The sequence below is a fragment of the Myxine glutinosa genome, chromosome 2, assembly GCF_964187855.1.
Source record: "Myxine glutinosa chromosome 2, kmMyxGlut1.1, whole genome shotgun sequence".
NCBI classification, from domain to species: domain Eukaryota; kingdom Metazoa; phylum Chordata; class Myxini; order Myxiniformes; family Myxinidae; genus Myxine; species Myxine glutinosa.
Window position 1 is genome coordinate 90,528,481 of NC_136262.1, and position 22,660 is coordinate 90,551,140.

The window sequence follows — 22,660 nt, forward strand, 5'->3', positions numbered from 1 at the left end:
TGAACATAAACAAATCAAGCTCAAAATAAACTCACCAATCTGTTCCTTTGTCACTCGTTGTGCCACTCGTTCCAATGTAGTAAGCTTGGGAGCTAGTGCACTCAAATAAGTTCCATTAACTGCAAACTCTAAAGGGGTATTTTTTGGACGAGTACCCAATACTTGTGAAGTCCCTACTCCTCCGCAACTACCGGTGCTTCCCACTATCCAGTTTGGAGTGCCTAATACTCGGCCCAGCAAGCCACCACTCGTCCTTCGCTGCTCAGACAAATCCTAGGGCACGAGTGAAAAGTAGAAAGCAAGTGACAATTGAGACGACGTTGTAATGTCAACTTGTGTAGTTTGATAGATTTGGATACATAAATTTGATGCCACGTTCGATATTTAGCTTCCTTGTAAGGATAAGTTTTTTTCTTTGATAAAACCTAATTGACCAAACATTGTTTGGAACACTTATTCACCTTCCCATATTAAAAGATCTTTGCATTTACAAGACCCTTCACTGTGAACCATCTACCTCCACAAATAACACACACACACACACACACACACACACACACACACACACACACACACACACACACACACACACACACACACACACACACACACACACACACACACACACACACACACACACACACGTGCATCAAACGCTCCTATGTCAAGAAAACAATCTGTCCCCAATTTTATTTTGTTCCAGTCATAAAATAAAGTTCCTATGCAAAATTTGGTAAGGTTTTGATATCATCTTCTGGGTCCACCTCAGCAAATTAGATTTTGAGTCGGTAGTATCAGAGTCAGAAATTTGACACGCAGCTGTTTTGAGGCCCATAAATAAAAATGAAAGGATTGACCGATTGCTACATACAATAGCTCTTTGGAAAGGTATTATTGTGCTCTGTAGCAATATATAATCATCATAGGGATAGGGATATAATTCACTTATACACAAATAGTCAAAATCATGATTTTATTGGTATAATCATATGTATTATAGATACCAGAATGATATAATTTTTATTACAGTAGAATCATATATACACAATCTTAGCATTTATCATCTTAATACGAGTACATCTGACTATGGATGAACATGAAAATAGAAACAAAACAAAGATACTGTAGTTTTCATGGATATTTCTGACAGTTTAGTCTTGAGCTGCTCGCTTTCGAAGATTCGGTTTCTCCTTGCGGTTGTGCTCAACAACTTGTAGCACATTTTGGTAGTGGTCTTCACTTCTGGCTGCTGAAAGGAAGTCAGAGCTAAGCTTAACTCCCCTTTCTGCAGAGTCATTCACCACATTCAAGGCTTCAACATTAGTCCATGATGTCTGGTAGGCTGCAGAGTTAGTCCATTCTTGAACATCGGTAACTAGAAATGCCCAGTCAAGCTTCAGATGATGAAATAGGTACCATGAATCTGGTCCAACAAAATCAGCCAGAGTGGTCTTCTCAGTCAAGTCATCAGGAAATCTGGGCTTTCCAAACCCAGTACCAAACCGTCCTTGTGGGTTGGTTACTGGAAAATCTGGCTGAACCTCCAGAAGTCTGTCTGCCAGAGCACGGCGATGGTCATGAGGAACAACTGAGCTGAAGAGGGCAAGTGGAACCATCTCTTCTGTGAGGTACCAGAGATGTCGTTTGAAGGCTTTCAGGGCACTTCTTGAGATTCCAGCATTGACAGCTTCATACTGTTTCAGTTTGGAGATGAGCTGCAGGTCATTCCATGGGGCATCGGTGACAGAGGTACATGTCATCCACCAGGAGCTGTATACTAGAGTGACAAACGTGACAAATTCTCTGATCTTTGGCACTTGTTTTTCTGTGGTAATTGTACCTGCTGGAAGATCAGCGATTTGTTTTTCGAAGAGACATAATTTGATCGAGTAGAGGAGCTTTGCCATCCATCTGGCTTTATGCAGTGCACCAGGACGCTTGAAGGTTATTTGATGTTCAGCTACTTCACCATCAAGGAATACAGTACACAGATCAACAAATTCCAAATAATCATCACGTCTTAGAGATTGCTCGGTGTGACAGAGTCTGAGAACATTATTTTGCCAGTCACTTGTCAAACTTGTTGCTGCTTCATTTAGTTGAGATGGATCAAATCGTGAAAGTGGTTCATTGAATGTGTGTGGAAACATTTCAAAGTTCTTGCGAAACCTTGAGAAGAGGAAGATATCTGGTGACTTAGATGCTTCAACTTTAAGATCAGTAAAAATGTGCGTAAGAATGACTTCACCAATGTGGTGTCTGCAGCCTGACCACAGAAGAGCTTTGTTAAGCCGTTGTTGAATTGTTACACAAGCTGCACTGATGTGGCCGGTGTTAGATGCAGTTGTGTCAAATGTCAAGTTGACAACATTCTCTTGGCAGTTCCATGATTCAAGTAGGTTATTAGTCAGCTGAGCAATTATATCTCCAGATTTACAGTCTGTTCCAGGCTTGTAGGATGGAACACCCAGCAGCTTCATATCAGTTTGACAACCCAAAAGCACAGCCAGGCGTTCTTCAAAAGTGTTTTGGTTAGTTAAGCATGGAAGTAGCTTTGAGTCCCAGTGCAACGTAGCAAGCTTCAGAGGTATCCATTTGTCCTTACAGGTAGTAGCAATATGCTGTCCAATTTTGCGTCTTGATTTATCTGCTGTAGCATATGATGTTGACACCTTCGCTACATCCCCTCCTGTTTCTTCAATAAGAGCTTCTGTGAAAGCAGCCTGTTGGGTTGGTGTCATCTTCATCCTTGTTGCCAGTGAAACAAGACTGGGCCTCTTCAGGATGTCATGTGGAATGAAAACTGATGTGCCAGATCTAACTAAACGATGATGACTTCTTGAGGTTGTTGGTGTGCTTGTTGAAGGTCCAAGAGTTACTTCTTCATCACTGTCACTAATATTATACACAGTGGTTGTAGTATTTATGTTGAACTCCAGCTCCATACTTGCTCGCCTCTCTGATTCTTTTTCCTCGCGGTTCACTTTACGCTGCATCTTATCTGCCAACAGTTTATCTTGGCAGCCAAATGTTGCACAGCGATCTGTCTTCATAGATTCCAGGAATGCTAAGTCTTCAGGATTCTTGATGTGAGAACTAGCATCATTGGGCCACAAGGGAAATGTCTCCATAAATTTCATCTCCATTTGATTCACCTTTGTGATGCTTGCTGGAGTTGTTCTTTGGTTGATAGGGATTGATCTAAGCTTGGAATTATCATCTGCAAGTTTGATAATTTTCTCAATAGCCTTGCGTTCAGAGATGATAGGAATATTAGCCTTGCCATAAAATGGTGTCACTTTCTGCAGTACAAGCTTTGCTGATTCCCACCGAGAGCGTCGTTCAAGTTTGCCATCTTCCGTGTGCCACATGAAACAACGTAGTACTTGTAAACAAGTTGGAAGTCTGGTGCCATTGATCTGGGAATCTTGTTCAGTTATGGCACTTCCAAGACCAAACACCTTGGTGGACTCTCTTGTTGCAACAGATGCTTTCTTTACTGTGCCATCCATTGTTTTATCTGAAAGAAAAAGGTAGTATTAGTAACAATAATGTCATTTCATAATTATGTACAACAAATAAATCAATTATCCAATTTTATTAGAGTATAGCCTAATAATTGTTTTAATCATCTTGTCTAGTTAAAAGATCTCTGTAAAGACAAGATGACTACAACATTCAGGATATTCTTTAATTTATATATTATATTTTAAAAATACTCTTCATTTAGCTTTATATCCATATTCTGAAAAAAATCATTATTTTGACTATGTATATTGTTGCGGATATGGGATTTGGCCTCCATATCCGCTTGTAAATATTCCCCTATTTCCCCAATACTCCCCAACTATCCCCAATCCCCCATTCCCTAGTCCCATTGTCTGTAAACAACACTCTATAGAACCGACCTTCCCCTTTTTCCCCCATTAAATGTCGTGCCCAGGTCCACCGCATCTCACGTAGACAACTTTCGGACATCTTGCTAGTTATTCTTAGTCTATGTCAGTTAAGGACTCGTTTCCATTAATTCTGACTCTTCATTGCACCAGAATGTGATTGTATGGCACCAGTAGTGAGTTTAGGACCTCCCAATACCTCCCCCCCAACCTCATCTCCGCATCCTCCCATCATCTCATGGAACAACAACAACTACAACCAAAGCGGGGGCGGCGCGGCCGCGGTGCGGGGAGTGGGCGTCCTCACTCCGGCTCGGTTAGCCGCCATGGCCCATGTGCTCCAGGTTACGGGGTTACCACGAAGGGGCTGGCTGTCAGCTCCTCGTCAAGGGCGGAGCCCGGTAACCCCCCCGCACCCAATGAGAAGCAACGGGCCGATTCCATCTGGGGCGGAGCTAACGAGCCGAGGGCGTGTCACTCCCCGCCGGATATACGCAGCCACTGACCGGACGTGAAGAGAGATGCGCCCCGAGCTTGAAGTGGAAAGGACCAGTCGCCACCTCCGAGCGCTGTGACACCTCCCTGCATCTACTGGACCGTACTGTATCCTGTCCCTGAGCCAAGAGTGCACCTTGAGCCATCGACTACCTGCCTTTCCTTGCCATCAATCCCCGTGTGAGTCAGTCTTGTCCCGTTTATCTGTCGTCTGTCGGGGCTACTATAAGACCGTAATTAAGTGCCTATCTTTCTATGCTGTCTCTCTCATCCCTGTAATCTAAACGTTCCGAACTAATATAACCTCCTCCGGAGGCCTTGAGAACTGTACCCCTGGTGTCGTGTCATTTAACCTAGCCGTTGTGTCCTTTCCTTCATTGATCTAGCGTAGCGCGACTCGGCCAACGTTCGAGTATAATCGGGTAACTTGTGCGAACACGGCGGCCATTCCGCTCGGCCCACCATAACATCAAAGTCGTGTCCGTAACAATTGGTGTCAGGAGTGTCGGATTCGGACCTGGGACTAAATTCATTTAGCCCAAATTTTGGAACACCAATTGTACCATTAGGGTAACAATTGGTGTCGAGGAGTGAGATTCGATCCGGAGCGCGTTTTACGCGCTCGAAATTATAACGGCGAAATTTGATTGTGTTTTACAAAATATAAAAACCCGAATTTTGAAAGTCACGCTATGGCAGACCAAGTCGGCTGGGGTCCGGTAGAGGAGAGTGAGGCAGGGTCGATCCAGGACCAAATTGAGGGACATGAGGAGAGCGAAGCAGTGAGGGTAGCAGACGCACAAAATAGCGTCGTTGCGCCCGACGTTGCGGGCGCGCAAAATGGCGCCTCGCAAGAGCGCGCGGTAGCCGAGCCCGCTGTATCAACGGGCTTTAACATGCAGCCGATTGACATGCAGGCCCTCATTGCGCAGCTACAGGCAGCTGTACAGATGAGTATGGGGAGCCAAATTGAGCGATTGGGTGAGCGGTTGGGAAACCAAATGGGGGCAATGAGGAACGAAGCGAGGGGTACCGGTGAGGGGTTAGACAAGAAATTTGGGAAGTTAGACAATAATTCTGAGGAGTTAGACAAGAAATTTGGGAAGTTAGACAATAATTTTGAGGGGTTAGACAACGGGATAAAAGAGGTGAGAAATGGGTTAATGGGGGTAGAAAACAGAATGGCCGCTCAAGAGAATCAAATGGAAGGGATGCAAAAGGGGTTAGAGGGGTTAGAAAACAGTATGGAAGGCAAATTGAGGGACATGAGGGACCAAGCGGAAAGGGAAGTTAAACAAATGGGGCAGCAGATAGAGGGGGTCAGAATGGGGGTAGAGACCAAACTGGATGCTCACAGGGAGGAAATGGAGCAGATGAGGGTGGCATCTGGGCAGGAGATGCAAGTGATGGGAGAGGAGATCAGAAGAGGTGTGAGTGAGGAGGTCGGAGGAGTGCGCGAGGAGGTGAGGCACTGTAAGGAGCACATGGAGAAGGAGGTGAGAAAGGGGACTGTAAAGTTACAAGGGAGCATAGAGGACCTGACGCAGGAGGTGGAACAGCTGACGGAGGGACAAAAAGGACTAACGGAGCAGGTTCAAAGGAACACTGCGGTATTAGGAGGGTTAAAAGCGACACAGAAAGAACTAAAAGACGACTTGATAGCGACGAAGAGGGAATGTCAGATGGTACGTGAGGAACTGACAACGAGGTTGGACGAGGTGATAGAGGTAATGGAGACGAAGGACCGGCAGGTGAGGACGCACATGGAAACGGTCAAGGTAGCCTTGGAGGACGAGCTTGAGGAGACGTACCGGGGAATAAAAGAGGTGAAGCAGAAATTAGAAGAAGTGGAAGAAGGGGTGAGCGAAATTAAGAAGCGACGGAGAGGGGATAAGAAAGAGATAAAAGAGGAAATGAAAGAATTGGTCCAAAGTCTGTGTTTGGATCGTGATGATGTGCTCATTAACCGGATGAGGGATTCGCAGGTGATGGAGGAGAAGCGAAGAGGAAGAGGACCCGGTGTAAGTGGTGACCAATATGGTCGTGCGTATGATGCGCCAGGGGATTTAAGAAGCTTGGGGGTCAAGATGGACCCGGGTGTTCGTGAGAGGCCGTGGGTGAAGTGTGCGACAGGTCTGGTGTGCGAAAAAGGAGGTGTGCGAGAAAGTCCGACTCTGGGGTGTGTGAGGAAAAAGTGCGTGCCAAGGAGTGAGGGTGCTGGCGAGAGTGAGTCGGTCGTAGCGCGTGTGCGAGGGAGCACATGGAAGCGCGGTGTGGTAAGTGTTCCAGAGGGTGTGATGGGAGAGTGTGCGCAGGAGTGTGCGCGAGAAAGGTGTGTGACGGACAGGTGCATGGGGAAAGAGTGCGCTGTCAAGAGTGAAGGAGAATGCACGCCTGTGGTGAGTGTTACAGAGGGTGTAACGGGAGAGTGTGCGCGAGGAAGGTGTGTAACGGACAGGTGCATGAGGAAAGAGTGCGCTGTCGGGAGTAAGGGTGAGTGCGTTGTCAAGAGTGGTGGTGAGAGTAGTGAGAGTGACAAGGAGCGTGAGTTGGTTGTGACAGGTGAGCGAGGATGTACACCTGGAATGGAAGGATGCACACCTGGAATGGTAGAGCGTGAGTGGGAATGCACGCTGGAATTGGTAGTGAGGCACGTGGTTGGGTGTGCGAATGAGAGAACACCTGTGATTGTCACAGAGGAGGTGACCGAGGAGGGGGTGCGAAGAGGTGTGTTGGTGAGGTGTGCGACCAACGAATGTGTGCCAAAGTGTTCGGTGGTCAGGTGTGTGACCAAGGCTGTGAGTGGAATGAGAGTACCTGGGTGTGTAAGGAAAGGTGCGAGGAGCATGGAGACGGCTGGATGTATGAGCACGAAAGGGGTAGCGTATGCGTGTAAGAATCCAGGTGAAGCATCGACGGTAACCAGGTTAGAGGTTAGGTCGACTTTTAGCCGAAGCGGGCCCTCGGTGCGTGCCGGGCCTCGCTTTGAACGGCCGCGTCCGGGCTCCACTAGGCGGAGCGGGCGGCTGGATAGGAAGGGTCGTCATGGCGACCACTTTTTGTTGAGGCATTCCGGCAGGTCGAGATCGAGCCATGGGATGGCTCCACGCCGAGGGGGTGTGTGGGATCTCGGCCCGGGTAAGCCCCCGTCTCTGCACCGAGTGCCGGACGCATCCAGCCGCTGGCACCAAACAACCCGCATTCATTGCTCGGCTTTACGAAGCCGGGCTTTGGACAGGAATTGGCGCACGGAGAGGCATTAGTGAGTAGACTGGGTGATGAGGTTAGTGTTTTGGCCCCAAAATTAGAAAAAAACAAAATTTGATGATTGGCAAAGGATTGGCAGTAGTGATTGGCAGATGATGGGCAGTGATTGGCAAATTTTTGATTTGTTGAAATTTGATGTGCAAAATTGGTAGTGAGCGATGGGCCCGGTGGGTAAGGGTGGCATCCCTGCCACCCTTCCCATAGTGGGGGCAAATGCGCAATAGCTTATGGGGTGTATGGCAGTGAAAACTAGCCCGGGTGGGTTAGGATATGGTGTGTAGGGATCTAGCGAAGATGACATTAGGTGACGTTAAGTTTAGTTAGTGACTGATACCTGTAGTGGGGACGCAGGTAGATTAGTGTGGATTATAATGACGAGGGAGCGCAATAGTTTAAAGGGACGACTGGGAAGCGCAAGTTTCAGAAGGGAGTAGTTAGCTGAGATGATGCCGTGTGTGTGAGAATTGAACAGGTGTGATTGCACAGGTGTGCAACTGGACAGGTGTGTGGAGCAGTGTGTGAGTAATGAGTGTTGTGGATCAGCGCGAATGCGCTTGGGGAGAGAAGGGTGCAGGTGGCACCAGGTGTGAGAGCACAGGTGTGCAGGTACAGGTGTGTGGAGAGAGTTGGAGTAAGTGGTACGGAGTGGTGTGCATGGTGCGAAGGTGTGGATGGGGGAAGAGTGGACCCCTTTCACGAGTACCCGGGGCGGGTAGTGTAAGTGTTAGGTAGAGGGTATAGGTAAATTGTGGATGGATATTGGCATTTGTGGTGCGGTTGCAGAATGGTATTGTGGATGGGTGCATTAGTGTTGTGGAAATGGCTGGGCGTGTAGCCTGTTAGTGTGTGTAGTTGGTTTGGGCACTCCACCACTGTGAGGATGTCGGCCAGGTGAGGCCGCAGGTGGGCTCTGGGAGCCGGTAGAGTTGTGGATGGGGCCCGAGGATCCGGAGGACGGACCCGGGTAGCCCAGTGCCAGAGAGGGCACCGAGTGGGGAGAGCGCCAGAGGGCCTTCCCCAGGTAGTTAGGTTAGGGTAAGGAGCAGGTAAGCTCGGAGGCAACTGCAGTGGTGGAGGTGTGCAGGTGGGTAGACCCGCTGGGAGAGGTACACGCCACAGCCCAGAAATTGTGCGAGGGCACCGGGAGATGAATCGGGGGAGTGAGACCCCAAATTGAAAAGCACCACAGTTTGGTCAATGGGAATTGGTTTTTAGAACCCATAGTGTAAGATGGCCAATGGATTGGCAGGGAAAGACCCCGGGTAATGTAAAGTTGTTAAAGTCATTTAGGAAATAGTTAGGATTGATGAACCTGTCGCACCATACGCAGCCACTTACCTGAGGTGGTGATGATGACTCCACACCTGCGTTTTCCTTGTTTTGTGTTGCAGGAAGTGAGAATTGCTGTTTGGATTTGTGAGACGCATCACGACGTGGATGAGACATTGGGGTGATTCCATCTCTCCCTCCTTAGGAGGGACTGATGATGAATTGGTGATGGCAAATTTTGATGTTGAGTTGGGGATGGCAAATTTTGATGAGAGTTGAAAATGGCAAATTTGATTGGTTAGGAGGGAGAGAAGACGAATTTGGTTTATGGGAGGAACGGGGAAGACAGTAGGGACGTTTGTTGATTTGTAAAGTAGATGTTTATGGGTAGTGTTGTGTTTTGTGGGTACAGTAAGGGGTAAGGGAGGGGCCATGTAGGTTACCTGGTGGGGGGGGGGGGGGGGGGCGTACGGTAGGAACGTACCTGTCTCACCTGGTTCCCATGTGCCCCCAGTGTGCATTACCTTGCATTGCGTGCACTTTTGCGCCCTTACCACCTTACTCACTTGTCTGCTTCTTTTGTCTCCCACCTCCGAGGATCTGGCTTTGGGGCAGAGAGAGAGGAGAGAGAGGTGCTGGCTCCGCAGTTGTGGGCCTGCACTTTCGCTGCTTGCTGCCTGGATCGATACACCATATGGACCGCAATTTTGGTGGCCACCCACAATGGACCGCAGTTCTTTTGCGGCCAAGCACCACCCATTGATGGACCTCTGGGTCAACGTGGCACCTATGCCAAACAGGTGAACCACTAATAGTTGGCCCCCTGACGGCCACAAATTAGAAATGGACGCGGTTGGCGCCTTTCTTTATTTCTAGGGAAGCAAGAAGGCCAAGTGCACCACACGAAGAGCAAGAGACACCTGCAGGGTTAGGGGTTGTTGTTTTTATTTTAATGAACAATGGTGACTGCACCGGTTGGTGCTTGGGGTGGTGCTTTTGGTGCTTGGAAGGGGTGCTCTGCACATTATTAAAGGCCGTAAGGCCACAGAGCACTCGTGGGTTGGTGTATCGATGCTGGCATGCGTGCTCTCTCTATGCATAACATCTGCATGTGTTCCTCCAAAAACAGGTCCTGGATCGTAGTGTAAATATCAGCGTAGTCTTGTGTAAATAATGCTCCCTACCGGCTGTATGTTTAGTTTGCGAATTCTTTCCGTGATTCGGTTACCCTGTGGGTGTGTTTCTGTGAGGAGAAGGGTGCAACGTCGCAGGGGGACATATTTACTCATTTGTGAATATCTGTAAAACTGTCGCACTCAGGGTAGAGTTAATAGTAGAGGGAACTACATCTGAGTGCCACACTAAAATAGGTAAAAATTTATCGGGTTGGGACGCCCCGAGGGTAGAGAAGGGTGCAATGTTGCGGATATGGGATTTGGCCTCCATATCCGCTTGTAAATATTCCCCTATTTCCCCAATACTCCCCAACTATCCCCAATCCCCCATTCCCTAGTCCCATTGTCTGTAAACAACACTCTATAGAACCGACCTTCCCCTTTTTCCCCCATTAAATGTCGTGCCCAGGTCCACCGCATCTCACGTAGACAACTTTCGGACATCTTGCTAGTTATTCTTAGTCTATGTCAGTTAAGGACTCGTTTCCATTAATTCTGACTCTTCGTTGCACCAGAATGTGATTGTATGGCACCAGTAGTGAGTTTAGGACCTCCCAATACCTCCCCCCCAACCTCATCTCCGCATCCTCCCATCATCTCATGGAACAACAACAACTACAACCAAAGCGGGGGCGGCGCGGCCACGGTGCGGGGAGTGGGCGTCCTCACTCCGGCTCGGTTAGCCGCCATGGCCCATGTGCTCCAGGTTACGGGGTTACCACGAAGGGGCTGGCTGTCAGCTCCTCGTCAAGGGCGGAGCCCGGTAACCCCCCCGCACCCAATGAGAAGCAACGGGCCGATTCCATCTGGGGCGGAGCTAACGAGCCGAGGGCGTGTCACTCCCCGCCGGATATACGCAGCCACTGACCGGACGTGAAGAGAGATGCACCCCGAGCTTGAAGTGGAAAGGACCAGTCGCCACCTCCGAGCGCTGTGACACCTCCCTGCATCTACTGGACCGTACTGTATCCTGTCCCTGAGCCAAGAGTGCACCTTGAGCCATCGACTACCTGCCTTTCCTTGCCATCAATCCCCGTGTGAGTCAGTCTTGTCCCGTTTATCTGTCGTCTGTCGGGGCTACTATAAGACCGTAATTAAGTGCCTATCTTTCTATGCTGTCTCTCTCATCCCTGTAATCTAAACGTTCCGAACTAATATAACCTCCTCCGGAGGCCTTGAGAACTGTACCCCTGGTGTCGTGTCATTTAACCTAGCCGTTGTGTCCTTTCCTTCATTGATCTAGCGTAGCGCGACTCGGCCAACGTTCGAGTATAATCGGGTAACTTGTGCGAACACGGCGGCCATTCCGCTCGGCCCACCATAACATCAAAGTCGTGTCCGTAACAATATAAATGAATTGTATCCCTATCCCTATGATGATGATATATTGCTACAGAGCACAATAATACCTTTACAAAGAGTTATTATATGTAGCAATCAGTCAATCCTTTCATTTTCATTTATGGGCCTCAAAACAGCTGCGTGTCAAATTTCCAACTCTGATACCACCGACTCAAAATATGAAATGGTGAGGTGGACCCAGAAGATGATGTCCAAACCTTACCAAATTTTGCATAGCAACTTTATTTTATGATTGGAACAAAATAAAATTTGGGACAGATCAATCCAACATCTTTTTAAAAATAGTTGGGCGTTTGATGCACCCTAAGTCACACACACACACACACACACACACACACACACACACACACACACACACACACACACACACACACACACACACACACACACACACACACACACACACACACACACACACACACACAATTGTGCAAAGGTTTGGGTTATTCCAATGATATTCATACTTTTTGGTATACTCATCAAATTATCAATGATAAGTCATAGTGTGTTTATTATTGTAAATAATCAGCCTTTATAATGCTCGTGAAACAAACGGCTTCAGCAAATAACAGGATGTGTCATTATATAGTATCAGTCACTACTTTGTGTGCCTGCCCTTTGACCTATTGAGTGCCATCACTCTTTTACCCCCGCTTCCTGTATACAATTGAAGCACTCTTACAGGAATATTGAGCCAAATATCCTGTAGTACATTCCACAGTTCTGTAAGATGAGTTGGCTTCCTCTTCATATGCTTCCAGGTAATCCCATATGGCCTCGATGGGTCTTGTACCCTGACTCTGAGGTGTCAATTCTAACAATTGGAGCACACCCGCTGTAGCCTTGTTCTCTAAATACTGTTTTAGGATATTAGAAGTGTGTTTTGGATCATTATCTTGTGGGAAAATGAATCCTCTTCCGATTAAACGATTTCCAGTAGGAACTGCATGGTGCTGCAGTATCTGCTTGCACTTCTCCTTTGTCAGCGTTCCATTTATTTTAACAAGTACCGTCACACCTCTGTACCTCTCAGAATTCACCTTATTGATTCTGAGGTACAACTTATCGTTCAAGTTGCCGTGCTATATGTTGCACAATTTGGTATAGCTGGAACTTCAACTTTGTTTAGTTTGAAAAAAGTGAATTTTAAACAAATGACTATTGTGACATTGCCTATATCGTGAAGATTGCACAAAATAACCGATTGGTTCACGATTCATTTGACTCATTCAAGAATAGGCAGGTGAATTTGGCCAAAAGGTGTCATGAATTTGAAAAATTCTTGCAATCGTACCATTGCATTGCATTGCATTTCAATGCTTTACATTCAATTAACAACCAAATGTCATATTCACAAAGTTCACTGGTAAGGACTGTGCAACAAGTAAATAAACCAAAAACAAATTTAACTTAATTATTTATTACATGGTCAACTGTCTCGCTAACATTCAAAACCTACTGAGGGGACACGTTGACCAATATTGAGATTGGACTGTGGCTAGACAAATTGGTTTAAAAAAAGATTTACAGGCATGTATAGTAACAAGTAAACGTTACGTGCATGTCACATGACATCCCCCATTTGCTCATTTTTGATGAACCAGTAAACTTGTGCTCAGTGTCCATCATTATGCAACCACAACCTTGGCAAGCACAAGAAACTTCAGCCAATAAAACTTGAAGAAATTAACAAATTGCTGATCATGCATCACCTTTACATATCTCTAGAACAAAGGCTACATTTCATCTTACACCAATTACACCACTCAACTAACTGACAGATAAAAACAAACCATATGTCTTGAATTCTACACAAACACAACTTTAAGTCTTTGTCTTCCGAGTCCAAATTTGGCAAAGTAAAAACCCAGAGTTTTACAGGAATAGGAAGTCCCATTACAACACAAGTTTTGCATCATTGACTACTGACGAGGAACAAATTTGTGATCGCAAGTTTATGTACTTATAAACTCGCCATTCAGAAGATAAATATTAATAAATCAATAGAAGTGTTGCACATTATGCACACTTGATGTAGCAACAAGTTGGTGAAAAGTACTTCACAGATCAAGCAAGTTTGAGATGTAGATACAAAAAAAATATTGGAACAGGAAAGGTTGGGGGGTAAGGCAACAAAGCCAATGAGAGAAAAAGCCACTTGGGCAATGCAAACTAAAAAAGTAAGAAAAAGATTTTTAAAAGAGTTTAAACAAAGGCATTACCGGTAATGTGAGGAAGGGCTGCAGAGTGGGATGGAATGACAATGTTGGGTGCCGTGATAAGTGGGACAGAAAGCGATGCAGAGCCCGCCGGCGAGATTCCACAAATGCTGCAGCAAACCTTTCTAGTACTCCCCGCATAACCTGCTTCTCTGGAAGTGGCTGGAACAGGGATGAACAGAGTTATACATTCATAGGAATAGGAATAGTCAGTGTTGCTTGTTGTGCATGAAGACTTGCACGAAAGACCACATGGCAATCCAAATAATCCTAAAGATCTTACCCATGATGTCTTATGAGTAGAACGTCTCCTTTCTTATACATACCATTATACAACTTGTATCAACATTTTAAAATCACCAAGTTAGAAGCAGAAGTAAAGAAATGGAAAATTCATTTTTGTTTACGAGTGATTATTTATGATTACAAACACAATATGAAAGGAACACAAGATGTTGTCCTGTATGGGCAGAGCATTGTCGTAGAATATGCCATCCTTCTGGAGAAAGTATGAAGCTTGAAAGTTAGAGTTGTTTTGAAAAACAATATTCCATTGTGTGCACCAGTATCCTGATAAACTGAGTAGTTATAACTAGAGAGTTCATAAACACCTTACCCCATGCAGTCTTGAGAAAAGGGACAGGGAAAGAGTCTTTTAAACTCTTGTTTTGCGTTTCCGAGCACGATCTATAGCACCTGCAAGCCACGATTTTGTCTGAATCTCGATATGCCCTAATGCTGAGAGTTGTTTAGACGAGATCACGTAATTTTTTGTCCAAGTACTGCTAAGCTGAGGGTTTTTGGAAGTGCCAACAAGACGATTTATGTTCTACAGTGTCAAGTATATAATTAAATAAATATAAAATAAAGGTTTTAAAGGCTGTGGGGGAAAAAAAAAAAAATTTTCCCGGAAGTTTACCACCATTGATGCACTGTCTTGTACAGGGTAATAAAAAAATTTGTTTTATCGATTTTTGGTTTTGAATTTGGCAGAATATAAATTCGTTATCCTTCATCGATCTTCTTTCTTCTTCTATATACTAGGGCATGCCCGTACTATATCTATATCTAAAATTATATCCCCCCCCCTCTATTTACATGAAATGGTTTGGTCCAAAGCGAACGGCTTGCGAGTGGTGACAATCCCCCCCCTCTATTTACATGCAATGGTTTGGTCCAAAGCGAACGGCTTCCGGAGTTTGGTAAAGAAATCGCCATCGCGTGCACAAACGCGCAGGAAAGCGAATGAATCGCAAATTCGTTTTTATTAGTTGTAAAACATAGTTTAACGCCAACATAGTTTGCAAACGTGAAATAAATGAATACGCTCTCAAATGTGCCATCCGAGGCAGAGTGTGCCCGCCACGTTCGGCACACGCGATCGTTCGCTGCTCTCTGATTGGTTGAATCGTTTTTTGGACATAGCTCGGTAAGTAATTGTCCGATTAATATGAAACCTTGAAAAGGCACATCCTCGGGTCCCCAGCAATATACCTGGCAAGTTAAAAGTATATCGGACCCGTGGTTGTCGAGAAACAGCGGTCACAGACAAACGTACAGACAGAGATTACTGGAATTATAGATAGATATAAAAGAAAGTTTTTGTTTGTTTGTTTGTCTGCACGCGCTAATCTCCTGAACGGTGAAAGATAGCAGGAAACCTCTGAAACGAAAAATGTCGGGACAGGCCACAGGAAGGTTATAGGCTAGGTGTTGAGGCCGGTCGGCCGTATTGAAAATCGCAGCGCGCCCATTTTCGAAAGGAACCTTCCTCGACTCAACCCCAACACACACTGCAAAAATGGATTTAATCGGACAAGCCGTTCTCCTTGAAACTGACGGAAACCAAAAGTTGACGGACGCCTGGACGACAATACCCCTTAGCCCAATTTGGGCTGAGGGGTGACAAATCAGTACCAAAATCTAGGGATTTACTGACTTTATGGGCAACATGAAATATTTTGGCTGAATCACATGACATTTCTGATCATATAACAAAACCTTGAATCAATAACGGTATTTCCTCGTGCACTGCCTACTTGGAGTGCTGGAGAGAAGAGTGGGAAAGAACAGCATATCGCAGGCAGTTCCATAGATTAGAGAGATGAGGAACAAGGTGTTGAGGTGTGCAGTCAGCAGAATTTTGAAAGTTTAACCAGGAAGGGGTTACTGGAAGAACACATGCATCCTGGAGTTGTTGGGAAGGGTCGAATGATGGAGAGCAGATGGAGCAATATGGGAGAAGAAGCGATAACAAATAAAGACAGACAACCGACCTGTCTGCCTGCAATGTGAAAGCAACAGAGCTCGTGCTTCAGCCTCGCCACAGATTACTTAAATAGGGTAGAAAGCTTTATATGGCACAGAATTCAGGAGAGACAGATACAGATATGATGCTGATGTGCCAGCCCATAGGGTAGAGCAGTACTCCATTGAGCTACGCACAACGGTCTTGGGGACAGTGAGTAACTGTGATTTTGCAAGGAAAGACCTCTTGCAATGGAATAGACACGTGTGTTAGTTTGATGATCTATCTGGAGCGGAAGGGCGAAACAGTAAGAATTTTCAGGATTGAAGGGCATGTTCCATTTTTCAGACCAGCATCCATTGAATCCCATATCAGCAGAGAGTGACGCAGCTGCATTCCACCCAGCGGTGGGACGGTTTACTGTATGACACCATATGGAGTCATCTGTAAAATTGAAGAGGGAGTTTTCCAGGGCATCAGATAATTCGTTGATAAAAATTAGGAAGAGGATGGGGCCTATAATACTTCCTTGAGGCATTCCAGCCATGACATAGAGAGGAGATTAAAGGATTCAGTTGCATGCTACACATTAGTTAGAAGAGTAGAGGAAGTCAGTAAGACATGTGTGGAGTTGGCCTTGGATTCCATAGGCAGAGAGTTTCGAGACAAAGGCGGGATGCCAGACTGTATCGAAAGCAAAAGCTGATCTCATGTCCAACATTGAGGACCTCCATCCATTGTTGGCAGAATAGAAGCAGCATTCTCAGAGTAGAGTGACTTGCTCTGAATCCAAATTAATGATCTGAGGTCATTGGAGAAAATAAATCATTTTAGGTCAACTGCGATGATAGATTCCATGACCTTGATGATGTTTGGAAGCAAGCTGTTAGGTATGTCATCAAGGGGATCGGTTTTTGCACCATGTTTATGTAATGTGGTGATGTTAGCTGACTTCCAAGCAGATGGATGATAACCTAGGGCAAATGACAGAGTGAAAAGAGCAGAAAGAGGATGCGCAAGAGCAGCAGAGCAGGTTTTTAGGGCACGTGAGCTGATGTAGACTAGTCCAGTTACAGAATCAGAGTCTAAGTTTGCCACAAACTTCTCCACCTTCTCAGGTGCAAAGGACAGGGTCCAGGAACAGTTGACTACGACTGGGCAGAGAGTAAGGGGCTGGGGACAATATTTGAAAGAACAAACTGAATTGAGGCATTCGGCTTTCCAACAAGTGGTGTCAGCTGTGGTACCATTTGAAGAGAGGGAAGTGATGGAAGGGGAGCATACTCCAAAGTCCAAAGACAGACTTAACAAGGCTCCACCAGATTTTAGAGGGAGACTAGGTTCAAAGTTAAATCTTGAAGTAGGACAGATGTTGTTTTCTGGCTCTCCCAAGAGTGGACACATACTTGTTGCCGGCTTTCTGGCTTGCCATTTGACGTGCCATTTTGGCCTTCTGACATTAGATCTGCAATTGATCTGAGATTTAAACTGAGATCTGAGATACTAAACCAAGTACATCAAATAAAGTATTATGGAGCTGTAACAGGATTTCGCACACTGATGCAATCTGTAAAAATTTTTACCCAAGTACTCCCTATTGCTCCTGTTATTGTAGAAACAGTGCACTCTAACCTGGAACCTTATAAAACAGTGAAAACTAGAACGGGCACTCGGTAGAGCGCATACCTTCGCCGCAGCTACTGTTCTGTACTTGGCATGGGAGTGTAGGGAACAGAACAGTGAACAGTTTGGTGCTGATTTCATGCAAATCGGATAAGAATTGACCTAGTTATGACAAAAAACGCACATTTTGCAAGGTCGTGACCCCCCTGACCTTTGACCCCCAACCGCTAGCAAGGGTAATGTCTTCACTGGGTCATGTCGTATATCACAAGATCGGGCATTGAATTCTGAACATTTTGGCATTAGTTGCATGCCAATTGGATAAAAATTGACCGCGCTATGGCAAAAATACGATTTTGACCTTTTCGTGACCTTGACCTTGACCTTTGACCCGATTGCTCCCAAAATCTAATCAAATGTGTCCCGGATAATAACCTATCATCCCACCAAATTTCATGCGAATCGGTTGAATACTTTTTGAGTTATGCGAATAACATACACACACACACACAGACATACAAATAAATACACAGCGATCAAAACATAACCTTCCGCTTTTGCGAAGGTAATTAGAACGGCACTCGGTAGACTGCATAACTCCGCCAGGCTGAACAGTTTGTTTTGTATCCCACTGATAGGCCGGATCTAGATTCGGACCTGAACCAAAATCAAATCGGCTTGTTCTTGTCACCTAACCAACTCGTCCACCAAGTTTCGTTCAAATCTGTCCATAACTTTTTGAGATATCAGGCTATGTATCGTTTTTGGCCCCATCTCCCAATGGTGAAGAATCACTTTTGGTTCCTCCTGATGACTCCATCTTTGCTCTTTACTTCTTCTGGTTCCTTCTGATGACTCCAATGCACTATTTGGTTTTAAAATGAAATAATTCTCGTATATGAATCCATATACAGATCTTCACTAACATCGAATCATTTCGGCCGTCATATGCAATACATCTCTGCCAAATTAAGTCCGAATCCATCCACAATTCTTTAAGACATCTTGTTCACAGACAGACAGACAAACAAACAAACAAACAGACAGACAGACAGACAAACAGACAGGGGGTGAAAACATAACCTCCATCCACCTTCGGTGGCGGAGGTAAAAAGGGCACCAAAATTTACTCAGCTCTTTATTGAGTCACAGTGAAGCAGTGTCCATAATTTAAAATACTAGGGCATGCCCGTACTATATCTATATCTAAAATTATATCCCCCCCCTCTATTTACATGAAATGGTTTGGTCCAAAGCGAACGGCTTGCGAGTGGTGACAATCCCCCCCCTCTATTTACATGCAATGGTTTGGTCCAAAGCGAACGGCTTCCGGAGTTTGGTAAAGAAATCGCCATCGCGTGCACAAACGCGCAGGAAAGCGAATGAATCGCAAATTCGTTTTTATTAGTTGTAAAACATAGTTTAACGCCAACATAGTTTGCAAACGTGAAATAAATGAATACGCTCTCAAATGTGCCATCCGAGGCAGAGTGTGCCCGCCACGTTCGGCACACGCGATCGTTCGCTGCTCTCTGATTGGTTGAATCGTTTTTTGGACATAGCTCGGTAAGTAATTGTCCGATTAATATGAAACCTTGAAAAGGCACATCCTCGGGTCCCCAGCAATATACCTGGCAAGTTAAAAGTATATCGGACCCGTGGTTGTCGAGAAACAGCGGTCACAGACAAACGTACAGACAGAGATTACTGGAATTATAGATAGATAACAAACTGTTTTGGAAATTAAACAAAAACATAAACCTGGTTACATCTGTGACTGCTTGTGACCTTCACCTACAATAACTACATTAAAATAATAATAAATGTCCTTGTCGAGATTAAGTTTCCAAAATTTCAAGTATTTGTGAGTGATTGTGTTGACAGATAGACAAAGCAAAGCTTATTACCTTCGCCACCGAAGGTGGATGGAGGTTATGTTTTCACCCCTGTCTGTTTGTCAAAAAGTTATTGGGAGCAGGAACATTGTACAAGATATCTCAAAAAGTTGTGGACAGATTTGGACGAAACTTGGTGGAGAGGTTGGGTGTGTGGCAAGGACGAAATGATTAGATTTTGGTGAAGATCCGGATTCGGATCTGGCCAGTACAATTTTTAAAGTGAATCTTCACCATTGGAAGATCGGGCCAAAAACGATGCATGGCACTGAAAACATGGCACAAACATGGCACTGAAAACATGGCACAAAAACGATGCATTTACTGTGATTCTGCAACTGGACCAGACGGCATCAGCCCACGGGTCCTAAAATCCTGCTCTGCCGCTCTATCTCATCCTCTCTCTGTTCTTTTCACCCTCTCTTTTGCTAAAGGTCATCTGCCAGCATCTTGGAAATCAGCAAACATTACCGCTTTACACAAAAAGGTGCAAAAACAGATCCTTGCAACTACAGACCAATCAGCCTGCTTCCATTTAATCAGCAAAGTCATGGAATCCATCATTGCTTCGGATATCAAATCCTTCCTCTTCTCCAATGGCTTGATCTCTGATCATCAATTTGGATTCAGGCCAGGTCATTCTACTCTGGACATGTTGCTTCTGCTGTCTCAACAATGAATGGAGGTCCTCAATGCCAAACAGGAAATCAGAGCTGTCTCACTTAACATATCACGTGCCTTCGATATGGTCTGGCACCCAGCTCTGCTCACCAAACTCTCCTCCTATGGTATCCATGGAAATCTCCACTCATGGCTTGCGGACTTCCTCTCTGGTCATAGGCAACGTGTGGCCCTGAATGGATTTCTCTCATCTCCCCTTCCTGTTCTGGCTGGAGTTCCCGAAGGTAGTGTTCTGGGCCCTGTGCTATTTCTGGTCTTCATCAATGATCTCTCCGACTCTCTGGAAAATCCTCTCTATCTCTTTGCTGATGACTCCACTATCTGCCGCTCCATTCCTCATCCCTCAGATCGGCAGTCTGCAGCCTACTCACTCTCTGCAGACCTGGACAAAATCACAGACTGGTCAAACAAGTGGAACATGTCTTTCAATCCTGACAAATCTCACACTCTTACAATGTCTCTCCGAAAGGACCAACTGGAAAACCCTCCCATCTACTTTCTCAACAATCCTCTCCAAGAAGTTCTGTCACTCAAGCTTTTGGGTCTCACTATCTGCCATGATCTTTCTTGGGAAAACCACATTTCCAAGCTGGCCTCCAAAGCCAGTCGCCGACTGGGCATCCTCCGTCGTGCGAAGTCCTTCCTTGGCACACCTGAGCTCCTCACCACATACAAGGCTTTCATCCGCAGCTCAATGGAATACTGTTCCCCCCTCTGGGCTGGTGCTCCTGCCTCACACCTAGCTTGGCTTCACGCTGTTGAGGCCAAAGCTTTCAGAATCATTGGAATCTCATGCGATGAAGTTAACTCCGAGGGCCTTTCACTCACTCACCGCAGGCAGGTTGGTGGTCTTTCTGTCTTCTACCGACTCCTCTCCGGCCTTGCTCCCCCAGCTCTCTCTGTGCTCTGTCACCCCAATATTCCTTCAGGTCGCACAAGATCTGCCTCTTATGGTTAAACTGCCAAAATCTAGGCTCTCTGCTCACCTTCACTCTTTCATTCCCCTTTTCTCCCACCTCTGGAACAAACTCCCCCACTCCCTTCAATCCCACTCCTCCCTCCAGGTCTTTAAAACAGCTGTTCACCACCATCTCTTATCTTCCCCCATCCAAAACCTTGATCTTTTCTACCCCCGCTAATTCACCCCAGAGTCCTTGCAGTGTTCATATGTTTTATACCTCTCCCGCCTCCCCCCCAAGTCCCCCCGATGTCCCTACTCTCAAATGTTGTATTTGTGTCCTTCCCCCTCTCTCCCAATCTTGTCTGCCACTCCTCTTGTTTTTTGTGTTTTGTGTGTCGGTTTGACTTTTTGTGTGTTTAATGTTAGCTCTTTCACGAGCCTCGATCTTGTATACAAAAAAAAAATGGCAGGATATCTCAAAAAGTGATGGACAGATTTGGACGAAACTTGGTGGACGAGTTGGTTAGGTGACAAGAACAAGCCAATTTTATTTTGGTTCAGGTCCAAATCTAACCCTATCAGTGGGATACAAAACATAAACTGTTCAGCGTGGTGCAAGCTTGCTCTCTACCGAATGCAGTTCTAGTTTTAATAGCAACAGGCAACTAATAGATTGTTTTCCAATTTACTGACAAGAAACAGGAAGCTCAACACCAATAAAGGCGTCGATTAATAGCTGGCAAGTCTGGAAGCCTAACAACCTTTATTCAAAAATATAAAAAAACATTTCAGGAAGGTGGGACAAAGGCCAACAAACCGGAATGATGTGTGTGGGGTGAGTCGTCTCCAATTGCCCATGTAGCCAAGCAAAGTCCTGGTAACGTCTTCGCACGGTGAAGTCTGAGCCACGAAACTCTTGCCGAGTCGTCTGCATGGGTTATTAGATGCAATTAATTATAACAGTCCTGTATTACGTTGAACCAATAATGTGAAGACATCAGATTATAAGTCAGGTGGCAATAAACATACCTGCGTGGCAACCTGATAAGTGATATAAGTCTCCATCGCGGTAACATGCTTCTCAGGCTCTTCAACTCTCACAAAAAGATCTCCACGATCCTCACCTTCATCCTCCCAAGTGCCACCAGGTGGAAATCGGTTGAGAAGTGAAGCTGGAGAAACCGGCCCTCGCTCGCCTGTGTCATACTAACACAAGGTTACAAGATCCAGCCAAAAGGATCAATATAATTAGATTATATAAACGCAAGATACAGCAATGCCAGGTTAGAGGTAACCAATGGGTAACGAGCAGATATTAAAAATAATATAATTAATAAAAGGAGTAAAACATGGATGCAAATTGTGTTATAGAAAAACTCCAACCTATCTGGAGCACCATTTCTAGGAATGTAAATTCTACCAATGGGGAGTTGGTTTTTTCAATAGAAAAGCTTGAGATGTGGAAGAGTGAGGAGAGTAAGACAGCAGGTAGATTCAACAAACAAGCATTCTGAGTATTGCGCTGCAATACATGTCCCCTACCGGCAGTCTGTCGTCCGTAAAACTGTTGGGGAAATTACCAAGGGTTATTTACCCACAGGTTCTTAATCGTTCCCAATCGCTAATTAC

The 22,660-nt window shown here is 45.5% G+C and overlaps 1 protein-coding gene across 4 annotated transcripts in view; it reads right to left on the reverse strand.

Moving 5' to 3' along the window:
* The window catches only part of SNX30 (sorting nexin family member 30), a 52,819-nt gene that overhangs the window by 18,512 nt on the left and 11,647 nt on the right, over window positions 1-22,660 (reverse strand). For 2 of the 4 annotated variants that reach the window (XM_068107785.2, XM_078771226.1), the window contains 4 exons: window positions 22,061-22,237; window positions 21,849-21,959; window positions 13,687-13,845; window positions 36-273 (listed from right to left, as the gene is read on the reverse strand). In XM_068107785.2, the coding sequence (XP_067963886.1) occupies window positions 36-273; window positions 13,687-13,845; window positions 21,849-21,959; window positions 22,061-22,237 (685 nt within the window). The remainder of the gene's footprint in view (window positions 1-35; window positions 274-13,686; window positions 13,846-21,848; window positions 21,960-22,060; window positions 22,238-22,660) is intronic. The other 2 variants (XM_068107786.2, XM_068107787.2) reach the window with 2 other exon arrangements.